We start from the raw sequence: 15,841 nt of genomic DNA, 5'->3' as shown, positions 1-15,841 counted from the left end.
GTTCTACTGATCTACTGGAGGGATAGCTATTGGTCAGGAAAGAGCTCATGTTCTTCAGAAGAGCGTCGGACAACCTCTGCGCCCTTTGTGGAGAGCAAACAGTGCATTAATTTAACATCTCGTTGGACAGAATGAAACTCCAGCACCTCAGCATTCTCCGAGTTCGGCGCTTGGAGCTTCAGTCTGGATGGTGTGCTCAAGTCTCGGGAGTGGGACTTGAACTCACAACCTTCTGAATACCACCAACCCCAGCACAGTTAGTCTCAGGCTAGCAGGTCATCCCAAGAACCTCGGAAAGGTGACGATATTTTGAACTAGTAACTATGAACGCTTTTCAGACGCTGCACACTGCCATTGCAATATTGGCAATAACTCTGATGGAGAAAGCTTCTCATGACGAGGCACTCTTCAGTCTCCTTGGTGGCATTGGTGTGACTGGCTTGGGGCCTGGGTGGGTCAGCCCGGCAGCCAACCTTTGCCTGGCCTCGCGTCCTGCTGCATAGCCTTGGTTCAGCTTGTCCATGGAGTTCTCGAGGCACAGTGTAGTCACTGCCGAGGAGTGGTGAGCTTGGGCAAGCATCTCGAGACGTTTTATTATTTCATAGTCGGGAAGTGCAAGAGCGTGAACGTTCAGGCCCAGTATCCGCGAGACGACATCTCTGAAATTCACCAGCTGGAACAACAAGCGCGCAATGTTACAGTGAATATCTGCTTCACGCACACGTGCACTCAAAAGGTCCAAAAGACAGTCTTTTACCCAGGGTAGAGGAATCAAGAACCAGGGGACATGGGGTTAAGGTGAATGGGAAAAGATTGAATAGGAACCTGAAGGGTGACCCTTTTCACTCAGATGGTGGTAGGTGGATGGAATGAGCTACCAGAAGAGCATTCAGACAATTAGACAGGTACATGGATAGGATAGGTTCAGAGGGATATGGGCCAAACACAGGTAGGTGGACTAGTCGAGATGGGACACGTTGGTCAGTGTGGGCAAGTTGGGCCAAAGGACCCGTTTCCAGGCTCTACTCGGCAGATACTATAATCTATATACTAAAACTCTCGTTTATAAACTTGTTTGTGACTGAACTTCAGCCAAAACGGTACACGATAGCGCGACAATTTTAGGCCCACCTTACTCACCATTGTCACTTTAGTGATAATGCAAGTAGTTTTATTGAAATCGGTGTTATATTTTAAAAGTTATTCACATTTTAAAGATTAAAAGGAGGGGAGGGGGAGGGGAGCAGGGAGGAGGGAGGGATGGGGGAAGGGGGGAGTGGGGGAGAAGGGAGAGGGGAGGGGGGGTTGAGGAGAGAGGGGAGAGGACAGGGTGCTGCACCAATGTAGGAGAGGTTTGGGCCTAACGGGTCCACTTGGTCTAGTAGCATTTAAAAGACATTTAGACAGGTACATGGACAGGAAAGGTTTATAGAGATATGGGCAAATGGGACTAGCTTAGATGGGACATCTTGGTCAGCATAGATGAGTTGGGCTGAAGGGCCTGGATTCCGTGCTACATGACTCTAAGAGTTCCTTTTTATAGCCCATTAAAATTTGGGTTAGTTGCCATTGGAATCAACAGGTTAAAAAGATGACATGAGAATGGAATGTCTCAAAGACATCCGGACCTACAACACCAGACAAAGAATTGTATTGTGTAGAGTTCTTCACTGATTCAGGATGATCCAAATCACATCACAGCCAATGAAATGCTTCAGACGTGTGATCATTATGGCAGTGTGTGAAATATAGGAGTAAACGTGCACCAGGCAAGTTCCCACGAACAGCGATACAACACTGAGCACAGTTTATTGAAGTGAGGTTGATGAAGGGAGTGGCGCAGCAGTACTGCTACCTCACAGCGCCAGAGACTCAGGTTCAATCCTGACTGTGGGTGCTGCCTGTGCAGAATTTGTCCATTCTCCCTGTGACCGTGTGGGTTTTCATCGGGTGCTCTGGTTCCCTCCTACATTATCATAATCGTAATTTATTAGCCAAGTGTATTAAGCAACATAGGAGGAATTTGGTTTGCCATCCAGTCATAACAAAAAAGCAACAAGACACACTACTACGTAAGAATTGACATAAACGTCCACCACGGCGGCTCCTCCATGTTCTCCACAGTGATGGAAGGCAATAAAGTCTCATCTGTTTTCCTCCCGTGGTCGGGGGAGTCGAGCCAGCCGCAGCCGGCGATCGGTCTGCCTCGTCGGGGCAGTCTATGCATCGGGGCGGTCGAGCGTCCTGCGGCTTGGAGTTCCCGGAATCGGTCCCTAACCAGGTCCCAGCGAGATTCAGGATGTTAAAGTCCGCAGCTCCTGCAGCTCGGAGCACCAAGGGCCGAACCCCTGGCAAAGGGATCGCCCGCTCCGAGAAAGTCCACAGGCTCCGCGGTTTGGAGTCCCAGCAAGAGGCCGCCAACTCCACGATGTTAGGCCGCAGTGCGGACGGCGAAACGATACGGAAACAGTCGAAAGACGAGCAGGCTTGTAAGTTAATTGACCTGTAAATGTGCCTAGTGTGTAGGAAGTGAAAGTGGGATAACATAGAACTAGCGTACAGATGATTTAGAGGGGATTTAGAAAATGGAGGTGATGGGGTACGTGAGGGGAGTACAAGCAGCCATTTCATAGATAGCGTGGGGAAACAAGATTTGGTACAAAAGTACCAGATTCACTTCAACATTGACCAGACTCACTTCATCATTCATTTTCCCTCTCCCCTCCCTCTCTCCCTCTCTCCCTCTCTCCCTCTCTCCCTCTCTCCCTCTCTCCCTCTCCCTCCTCCCTCCCTCCTCTCCTCTCTCCCTCTCCCTCTCTCCCTCCCTCTCCCTCTCCCTCCCTCCCTCCCTCCCTCCCTCCCTCTCTCCCTCCCTCCCCTCTCCCTCCCTCCCTCCATCCCTCCCTCTCTCCCTCTCCCTCCCTCCCTCCCTCTCTCCCTCCCCCTCCCCCTCTCCCTCTCTCTTTACAGCAGGAGTCAGCGTGTGAGAGCAGTCGAAAAAGGTGTGAAAATAGCAATGTATTTTCTCATTAATAAATATGATAATTTTTTCAACTTGTCACACTCTTTAGAACTGACGGTGACTGAGGGACATAAAGATCCTTGAAGGAACACTTGCTGTACCTCAAACTTTTATTTTCTATGCATCTTGCACCTTTTCTGGATAATTTAGTTTTCCCCATTTGTACTTGAGCTTTCACAGATACATGGAACAGAACAAGGTGCATTCAGAGCAGTTCACGCATCTGATTGTACGGCCTTCGGGAGAGCTGAGCTCCTGCTGAGGGCACACATCAGGTGGGCACACGGGCCGGTATATGCACGTGCACACAACACACGCACACACACACGCACATAGGCACACGCGCACGGGCGCGCACACACGTGCAATAGACAATAGACAATAGGTGCAGGAGTAGGCCATTCAGCCCTTCGAGCCAGCACCGCCATTCAATGCGATCATGGCTGATCACTCTCAATCAGTACCCCGTTCCTGCCTTCTCCCCATACCCCCTCACTCCGCTATCCTTAAGAGCTCTATCCAGCTCTCTCTTGAAAGCATCCAACGAACTGGCCTCCACTGCCTTCTGAGGCAGAGAATTCCACACCTTCACCACTCTCTGACTGAAAAAGTTCTTCCTCATCTCCGTTCTAAATGGCCTACCCCTTATTCTTAAACTGTGGCCCCTTGTTCTGGACTCCCCCAACATTGGGAACATGTTTCCTGCCTCTAATGTGTCCAATCCCCTAATTATCTTATATGTTTCAATAAGATCCCCCCTCATCCTTCTAAATTCCAGTGTATACAAGCCTAATTGCTCCAGACTACACACAAGCACACGCGCACACACACACTACACACACGTGCACACACACACTACACACACGTGCACACACACACTACACACAAGCACACGCGCACACAGGCGCATGGGCGCGTGCACATGTGCACACACACAACACACACACACACATACAGGTACATGCGCACACACATGCACGGGTGTGCACACATACATGCACACGCATGTGCACACACACATGTACACATACACAGTCATACATGCACCATCCTATCACAAAATGGCTCAGACAAACATGCTCAATTATGCTCACATATACACTCACGGGGCTAATAGGGAGAATGACCCACGACTAATGCATATCATTCTGGACTAAGGGATTCAGAATTTGGTACAGAATAGTTATTCTATAAAATGCCAGGCCCGATGTAGAGACACAAGGAACTGCAGGTCCCGGTTTACAAAAAGGACACAAAGTGCTGGAGGAACTCAGCAGATCAGGCAGCATCTCGAGAGAACATGGATGGGAGACATTTCAGGTCACTTTGTTTTGAGGGATTACAATTCAAGAATTCCATCAGGTCATAAGGTCACAGGTGATAGGAGTAGAATTAGACCATTTGGCCCATCAAGTCTACTCTGCCATTCAATCATGGCTGGTCTATCTCTCCCTCCTAACCCCATTCTTCTGCCTTCTCCCCATAAACTTGATTGACAGACAGAAAGCAAAGAGTGGGAATAAATGGGTCCCTTTCAGAATGGCAGGCAGTAACTAGTGGGGTACCGCAAGGCTCGGTGCTGGGACCGCAGCTATTTACAATATACATTAATGACTTGGATGAAGGGATTAAAAGTACCATTAGCAAATTTGCAGATGATACAAAGCTGGGAGGTAGTGTGAACTAGTGTGAGGAAGATGCTATGAGGTTGCAGGGTGACTTGGACAGGTTGTGTGAGTGGGCGGATGCATGGCAGATGCAGTTTAATGTGGATAAGTGTGAGGTTATTCATTTTGGTGGTAAGAATAGGAAGGTAGAGTATTATCTGAATGGTGTCAAGTTAGGAAAAGGGGACGTACAACGAGATCTGGGTGTCCTAGTGCATCAGTCACTGAAAGGAAGCATGCAGGTACAGCAGGCAGTGAAGAAAGCCAATGGAATGTTGGCCTTCATAACAAGAGGAGTTGTATAGGAGCAAAGAGGTCCTTCTGCAGTTGTACAGGGCCCTAGTGAGACCGCACCTGGAGTACTGTGTGCAGTTTTGGTCTCCAAATTTGAGGAAGGATATTCTTGCTATTGAGGCGTGCAGCAATAGGTTTACTAGGTTAATTCCCGGAATGGCGGGACTGTCATATGTTGAAAGACTGGAGCGACTAGGCTTGTATACACTGGAATTTAGAAGGATGAGGATCTTATCAAAACGTATAAGATTATTAAGGGGTTGGACACCTTAGAGGCAGGAAACATGTTCCCAATGTTGGGGGAGTCCAGAACAAGGGGTTACAGTTTAAGAATAAGGGGTAGGCCATTTAGAACGGAGATGAGGAAAAACTTTTTCAGTCAGAGAGTTGTGAATCTGTGGAATTCTATGCCTCAGAAGGCAGTGGAGGCCAATTCTCTGAATGCATTCAAGGGAGAGCTAGATAGAGCTCATAAGGATAGTGGAGTCAGGGGGAATGGGGAGAAGGCAGGAACGGGGTACTGATTGAGAATGATCAGCCATGATCACATTGAATGGTGGTGCTGGCTCGAAGGGCCGAATGGCCTGCACCCATTGTCTATTGTCTAAACTCTGACACCTGTACTAATCAAAAATCTACCTATCTCTGCCTTAAAATATCTGACTTGGCCACCACAGCCTTCTGTGGCAAAGAATTCCACACCCTCTGACTCAGGAAATTTCCCCTCATCTCCTTCCTAAAAGAACGTCCTTTAGTTCTGAGGCTATCACCTCTCGTTCTAGATTCTCCCACTCATGGAAACATCCATTCCACATCCACTATATCCAAGCCTTTCACTATTCTGTTTGTTTCCATGAGGTCCCTCCTCGTTCTTCTAAACTCAATAGGTGATACCAATGGACAATCAACAGACAAGCCGTTTCCCTGATCACTTTGTCCCGTCCAGTCATTAGCACATCACAGTAACCTGCAGTGAATGGTCTCTGAAGTGATTTCCAGGCCATTGATAGTGATTTGAAAGTGGCACTGATGCCTGACTCGATAACTTGCAATGAAGCAGATTATTCCATCAGTGATATCATAAATAGTTGGCTGGAACTTGATCACTAACACTCTTTTACCAACTTCCCAAGAGTACAAATATGAGGGTCAGCTCTTGTATCTAAAGATGTCAGATACATGAGACAGACCGACCATCGCTGATGGCGCCACCTGGTGGAATGGAGGCATGTTGGATGTGGTCTCTAATGGAGGCATGTGGTCTCTAATGATAATCTGGTGGCCCTTTAGAACATGGTGAGGGGGTTATATTCCTGTGTTGTAATCCCATGCATGACCTCAAGTTATGAGTGAAAAATCAAAAATGGCTTATTACAAAGAGCTGTATGTTTAACTGCTGAAATGTCAGTACCTGCTTCTGTAACGAGGGACCATTTCTTTCTCAGTTGTTATCAGGCAACTGAAGCATCCTACTGCAACTAGAGAGCAGTCCTGAACTACTATCCACCTCATCGGTGACCCTCAGACTATCTTTGATCGGACTTTTCCGGCTTTATCTTGCACTAAACGTTATTCGCTCACCAATGTATCTGTACACTGTGAATATTTCGATTGTAATCATGCGCTGTCTTCCCGCTGACTGGTTGGCAGGCGACAAAAGCTTTTCACCGTACCTCGGTACACGTGACATTAAACTAAACTGAACTGAACTAAGCTGAGTACCTGAATCATTGGACTGTGATTCATCACACCATCTAATGCAAGCTCTGGCCCGAGGTGTACACCAGTTAGGTTATGGAGCTGAACCAGAGCCAGATTGTTGATTCAACTGGTGATTGTCCACGTCCACCTCCTCTCACCTCTTGCCTGCTGATCCCATACCCTGACTGCATCCACCACTGACCGACCACCCTCATATTCACTCCTTCCAGTGGCCAGCCATAGGTCTCCAAGCTCCTGCCTCAGGCTCAGAAAATCTCTCGCAATTCCCACCAATTCCATGGAATTATGCTGTTGGGCCCTTTTATTAGATGCAAAGTAAGTCGAACGAAGCACACCTATAGAGTAGCCAGCTCCACTGTAACAAAGGCCAAAGATCTTGCAGTAAAACACTCCCTCTTCTGGGCAAGCGGGACAGTAAATCTATAACTGGCTCCAAGACAGGAAAATTGAAGCAACTTTTTCAGTGTGCATTCCTCCACCAATTTGACGGTCTCCAACTCTCAGAAACATAGAAACAAAGAAAATAGGTGCAGGAGGAGGCCATTTGGCCCTTCGAGCCAACACCGCCATTCATTGTGATCATGGCTGATCATCCACAATCATTAACCCGTGCCTGCCTTCTCCCCACATCCCTTGACTCCGCTAGCCCCTGGAGCTCTATCTAACTCTCTTTTAAATTCATCCAGTGAATTGGCCTCCACTGCTTTCTGTGGCAGAGAATGCCACAAATACACAACTCTCTGGGTGAAAAAGTTTTTTTTCTCATCTCAGTGTTAAATGGCCTCCCCTTTATTCTTAGACTGTGGCCCTTGGTTCTGGACTCCCCCAACATTTGGAACATTTTTCCTGCATCCAGCTTGTCCAGTCCTTTTATAATTTTATACAAGGACTGGACAAGCTAGATGCATGAAAAATGTTATACCTAGATATACCTCTTCTTACACCTCTAAATGACCAATATCTGCTGGGCGCCCACTGATTCAGCTAACTTGTCCCCTCATGCCATATTGGTAAGGGTTCAAATTCATTCTCCCAATTTCTCTCTGTTGTGTTCATTCCTGACAATGCCATCTTCTGCACCAGTGCTCCCAATGCATCTTCCACTGCTACTCCTTCTAATATGCTTAACCCTGACTGAGTATCTCCCCCTCATTTCTTCATGCCCTGCCCATTACTTGCAGTCCTCGTTCAATGCCACCAAAGTCCACCATCTCCAGAGTGATCCACCAAAAACATCTCCCCTTCCCCTTTCAATGATCCAAAGGTGTCTATACCAGATTTACCCCTGCAGAATATCTCCATTCACTCTGGAAGCACAAATATCCCATGCCCGCTCCATTCTGACCTCCGAACATGATCCAACATGAGCCTGAGGAACTGCACTTCATCCATTGTTTATAGACAATAGACAATAGGTGCAGATTAAACTCCATCTGCCATTTATCCGCCCAGATTTACAACTGATCTCCAAATGAGAGGAATGGATACAGTAAATGCACAAAGAGTCTTTGACCCAGAGTAGGGAATCAAGAACCAGAAGATATAGGTTTAAGTTGAGGGGGGAAAGGTTTAATAGGAACCTGAGGGGCAACCTTTTTTACACAAAGGGTAGTGGGTGTATGGAACGAGCTGCCGGAGGATGTAGTTGAGGCTGATACTATCACAACATTTATGAAACATTTAGACAGGTAAATGGATAGAATAGGTTTAGAGGGATATAGGCCAAAGGCAGACAGATGGGACTCGTGTAGATGGGGCATGTTGGTCGGTGTGGGCAAGTTGGGCCAAAGGGCCTGTTTCCACTCTATGACTCCATGATCTATATCCTGCTGTATTCTTTGACAATCTTCCTGGCTATCTACCAGTTTTCATGTCACCTGTATACTGAGTAAACAAAACAGCGACACTTTAATCCAAATTATTAATATATATTACAAACCACAGAGGTCCCTTGGTATCTTGGGATAGATCCCATCAGTCCCAGGAGACATCCATCTTATTGTTTGTCATGACATCCAGCACACCCCTCCCTCATATCACCGACACCCATGTCTTTCTGTTTGGTGAATATCAATGTGAATTACTCATTAAGGACCCTGCCCATTTCACAAGTTCACAAGTTATAGGAGTAGAATTAGGCCATTTGGCCCATCGAGTCCACTCCGCCTTTCAATCATAGCTGATCTCAGCCACCTAATCCCATTTTCCTGCCTTCTCCCATAACCCTTGACACCCATTCTAATCAGGAATTTGCCTAAGCTCTGCCTTAAAATTATCCACTGACTTGGCCTCCACTGACTTGCCCCCTGTGGCAATGAGTTCCACGGATTAACTACCCTCTGACTAAAGAAGTTCCTCCTCACCTCCTTTTTAAAAGAGCGCCCTTTAATTCTGAGGCTATGACCTCCCACCAGTGGAAACATCCTTTCCACATCCACTCCATCTATTCCTTTCATTATTCTGTAAGTTTCAATGAGGTCCCTACCTCAACCTCCTAAACTCCAGTGAGTACAGGCCCAGTGCTGTCAAACGCTCATCATATGCTAACCCACTCATTCCTGGAATCATTCTTGTAAACCTCCTCTGGACCCTCTCCGGAGCCAGCACATCTTTCCTTAGATATGGGCCCAAACTTGCTCACAGTACTCCAAATATGCAGCCTGACTCGTGCATTATAGAGCCTCAGCATTACATCTCTGTAATCAATTACATCACTTGCTCAAGTTCCATGCGTAAATCCTCTCCTTTATCTTTGAGCAAATCTGCCCATTCCTTAGTTACCCTCTTACTCCCAATGTATGAAATGCTGTAAATCTATTTGCCAAAGTCAATTAAAAACCTATTATAGCTATCCAAACTTCTTATTTAAGTCCTTTATTGCTTCTTTTCTATTCCTCAAAGGCCCTGTCCAATTTCAGCTTCATAAACTATATATATATATATTTACTTTTCCTTTCTGAACAAACTTGAAATATCCCTTGTTATCCAAGGTTCCTGAACCTTGCTGTTTTTATCTATCAATCTAACAGGAACATGCTGGTGCTGAACTAATCATCTGGCCTTTAAAGGAATCCAAACATGTCCAATATCGATTTACCCTCAAAGAGTCACTGCCAATCTACTTTCTCCAGTTCCTGTCTTATAGTGTTATAAGTAGCTTCCTCCCATAAATTCATGTAATAGTAGTAGAATTCGGTCATTCGGCCCATCAAGTCTACTCCACCATTCAATCATGGCTGATTTATCTTTTCAGCTCAACCCCATTCTCCTGCCTTCTCCCCATAACCCCTGAGACCCTTACTATTCACGAATATGTCAATCTCCGCCATAAAAATATCCGATGGCTTGGCCTCCACAGCCTTCTGTGGCAATGAGTTCCACATATTCAGCTAGAGAGCCCAGTTTGGTGCTTTCACTCGAGTACCAGTCTCATCCTTCCACATAACTATCTGTTGAGTTAGAAGAGTTTACTCAGTACTGCCTGATAAGGTCAGGGTTTCACCCCTTGATCTCGCCACTCTTCAACATGACTAGGACGAGAATGAATATTCCTACCTGTTTCTCCCTTTGGGCCACTTCTTCCAGGGTTTGTTTCAGGGTCTTAAGCTCACCGCTAACAGCCCCCAATATGTTGCGGGCTCGGTCTTTCTCCTCCTTTGCCTCAAACTCGGTGAACCTCAGGTCTGACGTGGTGCTGCCTAGCTTTGCTGTGGCCTCGTGTCTTAATTTCTCCACCTTCTTCACAGATTTATTCAGATCCTCGATTGTTTTGTTCTGCTCCAGCGTTTTAATCTGCACACATTGGAGAAGAAATCAGTTACTGCTGAGTGAAACGGAGCGCACTTTACAGAAAATCCACCACCCAGTAAGGACATCTATTTCATTCATAGGAGGTAGGATTATGAAGTTTGATTAGTAAGTTGACACAGAAATTTGAAGCATTTTAGTGAGGCCAATTATCATAGGCTGCAGTATGGAACATTGATCAGTGCAGCACAGGAACATGCCCTGATGCCAATTTAATCTAATCCCATCTACCTGCACATGGTCCCAGTTCCTTCATCCCCTACCTGTTCATGTTCATTTTTTAAATGTTACTGTCTGAACATATAAGATTATTAAGGGGTTGGACACGTTAGAGGCAGGAAACATGTTCCCAATGTTGGGGGAGTCCAGAACCAGGGGCCACAGTTTAAGAATAAGGGGTAGGCCATTTAGAACAGAGATGAGGAAAAACTTTTTCAGTCAGAGTTATAAATCTGTGGAATTCTCTGCCTCAGAAGGCAGTGGAGGCCAATTCTCTGAATGCATTCAAGAGAGAGCTAGATAGAGCTCTTAAGGATAGCAGAGTCAGGGGGTATGGGGAGAAGGCAGGAACAGGGTACTGATTGAGAATGATCAGCCATGATCACATTGAATGGTGGTGCTGGCTCGAAGGGCTGAATGGCCTACTCCTGCACCTATTGCCTAAAAGAAAAATATACATCCACCTCGCATTTTACCCGTGTTGGATTTATGCATCTTTTAGAATAACACGCTTGTTCATTTAATACTGAAGCCTGATTTACGTGCCTGTATTTTTTAAATAGCCCGCTCAAATTTACACCGCACATATGTTTAATTTACATGTTTTTGTGATTTGCGCTGCATTCAAGAACATAACCTCTGTGTGAAAGAAGCACAGAGTGCCTGTATCAGCAAAACATTGAAAAGATGGAAAGTTGGACAGAGCAATGGCAGATGGAATTTAATCCGGACCAGTGCACATTGATGCATTTTGAATGGTCGTCAGGTCATAAGTGATAGGAGCAGAATTAGGCCATTTGCCCATCAAGTCGACTCCGCCATTCAATCATGGCTGATCTATATCTCCCTCCTAACCCCATTCTCCTGCCTTCTCCCCATAACCCCTGGCGCCAACCCCAAGCCAAACCAACCCCAACCCCAAAGTCAAGGCTTGGACATAACAAAGTACTAGGTAGATTCCCTATGGAGTGTTGCGTAACAGAGGGATTTTGGAATATAGTCCGTAGATCTCCGACAGTGTCGGTACAGGTGGATAGAGAGGTGAAGAAGGCCTATGGGATGCTTGTCTTCATCTGTCGTGGTGTAGATTATGTAAGGTGAAACATGGGTTGGGAGCCACACCTGGAATATTCTGTGCAGTTCTGAAGCATGTAAAAGAAACACCAGTGTCAGGAATAACTTTGCCTTCTTGTCACTGTGCCCACTTGATTTCAACAACAAATACAAGCCAAAGGGCTGGGCCAAAGTGGGGCTGCACTTAAAGTCAAGTCAAGTCAAATTTATTTGTCACATACACATACACGATGTGCAGTGAAATGAAATTGGCAATGCCTGCGGATTGTGCACAAAAAAGAATTACAGTTACAGCATATAAATAAAGTTAATAATTTACTATTAGTGTCGACAAAAATGTAGTCTCTGGGGTTATAAAAGTTGACAGTCCTGATGGCCTGTGGGAAGAAACTCCGTCTCATCCTCTCCGTTTTCACAGCGTGACAGCGGAGGCGTTTGCCTGATCGTAGCATCTGGAACAGTCCGTTACTGGGGTGGCAGGGGTCCCTCATGATCTTGCTTGCTCTGGATCTGCACCTCCTGATGTATAGGTCCTGCAGGGGGATGAGTGTAGTTCCCATGGTGCGTTCTGCCGAACGCACTACTCTCTGCAGGGCCATCCTGTCCTGGGCAGAGCTGTTCCCAAACCAGACTGTGATGTTGCCGGACAGGATGCTCTCTACAGCCCCAGAGTAGAAGCAATGAAGGATCCTCAGAGACACTCTGAATTTCCTCAGCTGTCTAAGGTGGTAAAGGCGCTGCTTTGCCTTACCCACCAGTGCGGCAATGTGCGTTGCCCACGTCAGATCCTCTGAGATGCGGACTCCCAAGTATTTAAAACTGCTCACCCTATCCACAGTAGACCCATTTATCTCCAGTGGCGTGTACGTCCTTGGATGTTTAGCCCTTCTGAAGTCCACAATCACCTCCTTTGTTTTAGTGACATTCAAGAGGAGGCTATTGTCCTGACACCAGAGTGCCAGATCAGCCACCTCCTCCCGCTAGGCCTTCTCATCGTTGTTGGAGATCCGGCCCACCACCACTGTGTCATCAGCAAACTTGATGATGGAGTTTGAGCTGAACTTGGCCCCACAGTCATGTGTGTACAGGGAGTACAGTAGGGGGCTAACGACGCAGCCCTGGGGGGATCCTATGTTCAGGGTGAGGGAGCTAGATGTGTGTTCCCCCATCCTGACCACTTGGGGCCTGGCAGTGAGAAAGTCCAGGACCCAGGCACACAGAGGGGTGCTAAGCCCCAGTTCCAGCAGCTTCTCAACCAGTCTGCTGGGGACTATTGTGTTGAATGCTGAACTAAAGTCAATGAACAGCATCCTCACATAGCCCCCCTGGCTGTCCAGATGAGAGAGAGCGGTGTGCAGAACCTGGGAGACCGCATCATCCGTGGACCTGTTCGGACGGTATGCGGACTGTAGTGGGTCCATGTTGCGAGGAAGGAGGGCACAGATGTGCTTCTTGACTAGCCTCTCAAAGCATTTCATGACAACCGAGGTGAGGGCCACCGGTCGGTAGTCATTTAAACACGCTGGAGGGGCATTCTTTGGCACCGGTACAATGATGGATCTTTTGAAGCATGCAGGGACCACGGAATTTGCCAAGGAGAGGTTGAATATTGTGGTGAGCACTGGAGCAAGCTGAGTAGCACAAGACTTTAGTACTCGCCCAGATATACCATCTGGGCCTCCAGCTTTCCTCGTGTTCACACGCATCAGAGCCCACCTCACCTCATGCTCGGACACCGAGAATGTGTGCACATCCCCGGCGGTGGATCCCCCTCCAGCCTCGCTAGCCAGCGCCCCTTCGGTGCTGTTTTTAGACGGCGAGCTGGTGGTGTTACCCGTCTCAAACCGTGCATAAAAAGAATTCAGGTCATCAGCTAAGGAGGAGCCGGCACTTCCGGTTGAGGGGGTGCTGGACCTGTAGCTAGTTATAGTCCGTAGCCCCTGACAAAGGTTCCTGGTGTCCTGCTGCTCCATCTGTGACTCCATCTTGTCCCGGTACCTCCTTTTTTGCATCCTTCACTGCCCTTCCCAGTCGGTAGGACTCTCCCTTGTAGTCGTCCATGTTGCCGGATGCCAGGCCGGAGTTGTAAGCAGGGGTGCGAGCATTCAAGGCCACGTGAATAGACCTGTCCACCCAGGGTTTTTGGTTAGGGAAGATACTGACCCTTACCGTGGGGATGATGGTATCGGCTATTGTGGCAATGAAGTCCGTAACCGCTTCCGCAAACTCATTTACGCCTCTGGAACTTGCTTGGAACATGTTCCAGTCGACTTCGCTCAGTGCATCTTGCAGCATGGCCTCTGAATGGTCAGCCCACCGCTTTACGTCCCTCGTCACTGTCGCTTCCCGTACTATCCGTTGTTTGTACTCCGGCAGCAGGAAAATGGCAGCGTGGTCAGATTTTCCAAAAGGAGGGAGAGAAACGGCCTTGTAACCTTTCCTGAACGGCGTGTAGCAGTGGTCCAAAGTTCTTTCCCCACTGGTGACACACGTGATGTGTTGGTAAAAGTTGGGCATGAACCTTTTTGAGATTTCCCCTATTGAAGTCTCCAGCCACCAGCACAGCCGCATCAGGGTTCTTGTTTTGGTGTTGACACAACACATCGTGTAGGGTCGACAGTGCCACGTCGGTGTCCGCATGCGGTGGGATATAGACGGCTGTGATGATCACCGAGCTGAACTCCCGGGGTAGGTAGAATGGTCGGCATGAGATAGTTAGATGTTCCAGGTCCGGCGAGCAGGAACGAGAAAGCGTCTTAATATTTCCAGGATTACACCAGTTATTATTGGTCAAGAAGCAGACTCCTCCGCCCTTGGATTTCATGGGATGTATTAAGTGCAGCAATACTTCTTCAATCTATATTTTGTTTGGAAAGGCAACGCAGTGAAGTTTCCAACTCCACTGAAATTCATAACATTACCTGGCTTGCAGTTCTGGGTAAAAGGTAACATTGATTAGTGTTGAATTCCACTTAGATTTTAAACTCCTCCTCCCATTCCCACACTGACCTTTCTGCCCTGGGCCTCCTCCACTATCAGACTGAGACCCAACGCAAATTGGAGGAACAGCACCTCATATTTCGCTTGGGCGGCTTCCAACCCAGCAGTATGAATATTGATGTCTCTAACTTCAGGTAACCCTTGCTTTCCCTCTGGTTCTGTCCCTCCCCCACCCGAGTTCTCAGTCTAGTTTCACCGTCCTCCTGATTAATTTTACTGTCTGCACGCCTCGTTGTCACCTTCCCCTCAGCCAACAATGAACCATTCGACATTTCCTTGACGTCGGAAAGAACTGCAGATGCTGGTTTAAATCGAAGATAGACACAAAATGCTGGAGTAACTCAGCTGGACAGGCAGCATCTCTGGAGAAAAGGAATGGGTGACGTTTCGGGTCGACTTCTGAAGAAGGGTCTCAACCCGAAACGTCACCCATTTTGCAGCCCGGTGGTATGAACGTCGACTTCTCCAACTTCAGATAGCTCCTCTGTCCCTCCCTTCCCCTCCTCCTTCCCAGATCTCCCTCTATCTTCCTGTCTCCACCTATATCCTTCCTTTGTCTCGCCCCCGACATCAGTCTGAAGAAGGGTCTCGACCCGAAACGTCACCCATTCCTTCTCTCCCGAGATGCTGCCTGACCTGCTGAGTTACTCCAGCATTTTGTGAATAAACCCATTCCTTCTCTCCAGAGATGCTGCCTGTCCCGCTGAGTTACCCCAGCATTTTGGATCTACCTACATTTCCTGCTTTAACCTGCTTTTTCCCATCTTATGCTTCCCTCTCCCTTGACTCTCAGTCTGAAGAAGGGTATCAATCCGAATGGTCACCTGTCCCGCCAGGTTACTCCAGCATTTTGCATCTATCGTCAGAGTGAAGGATCACTTTAGTTTGTATTTTCTTATGATGCAGAAGGAGGCCATTTCACCCATCAAGTCCATGCTGGCCCTCAGAGTGATCCCATTTTGTTGAATCCTGGGACCTTCTTCCCCACACCGTGCCCAGCACCGGTAACATTGATTGTGAAAGACTGTGAGGCAGT

General features: G+C 47.5%; 1 protein-coding gene across 1 annotated transcript in view; it reads right to left on the bottom strand.

Annotated features, from left to right (window-relative positions):
- Window positions 1-227: 227 nt before the first annotated feature.
- Window positions 228-15,841, bottom strand: part of ccdc170 (coiled-coil domain containing 170) — an 82,386-nt gene continuing 66,772 nt past the window's right edge. Inside the window, exons 12-13 of the mRNA XM_078405919.1 lie at window positions 10,261-10,497; window positions 228-673 (exon numbers count right to left, since the gene is read on the bottom strand). Coding sequence (XP_078262045.1) covers window positions 392-673; window positions 10,261-10,497 — 519 coding nt within the window. The 3' untranslated portion in view covers window positions 228-391. The remainder of the gene's footprint in view (window positions 674-10,260; window positions 10,498-15,841) is intronic.

This window comes from Rhinoraja longicauda, chromosome 9 (genome assembly GCF_053455715.1).
Source record: "Rhinoraja longicauda isolate Sanriku21f chromosome 9, sRhiLon1.1, whole genome shotgun sequence".
Taxonomy (NCBI): Eukaryota; Metazoa; Chordata; class Chondrichthyes; order Rajiformes; family Arhynchobatidae; genus Rhinoraja; species Rhinoraja longicauda.
Note: the sequence above shows the minus strand (reverse complement) of the source record. Positions and strands in the feature narration are given on the sequence as shown.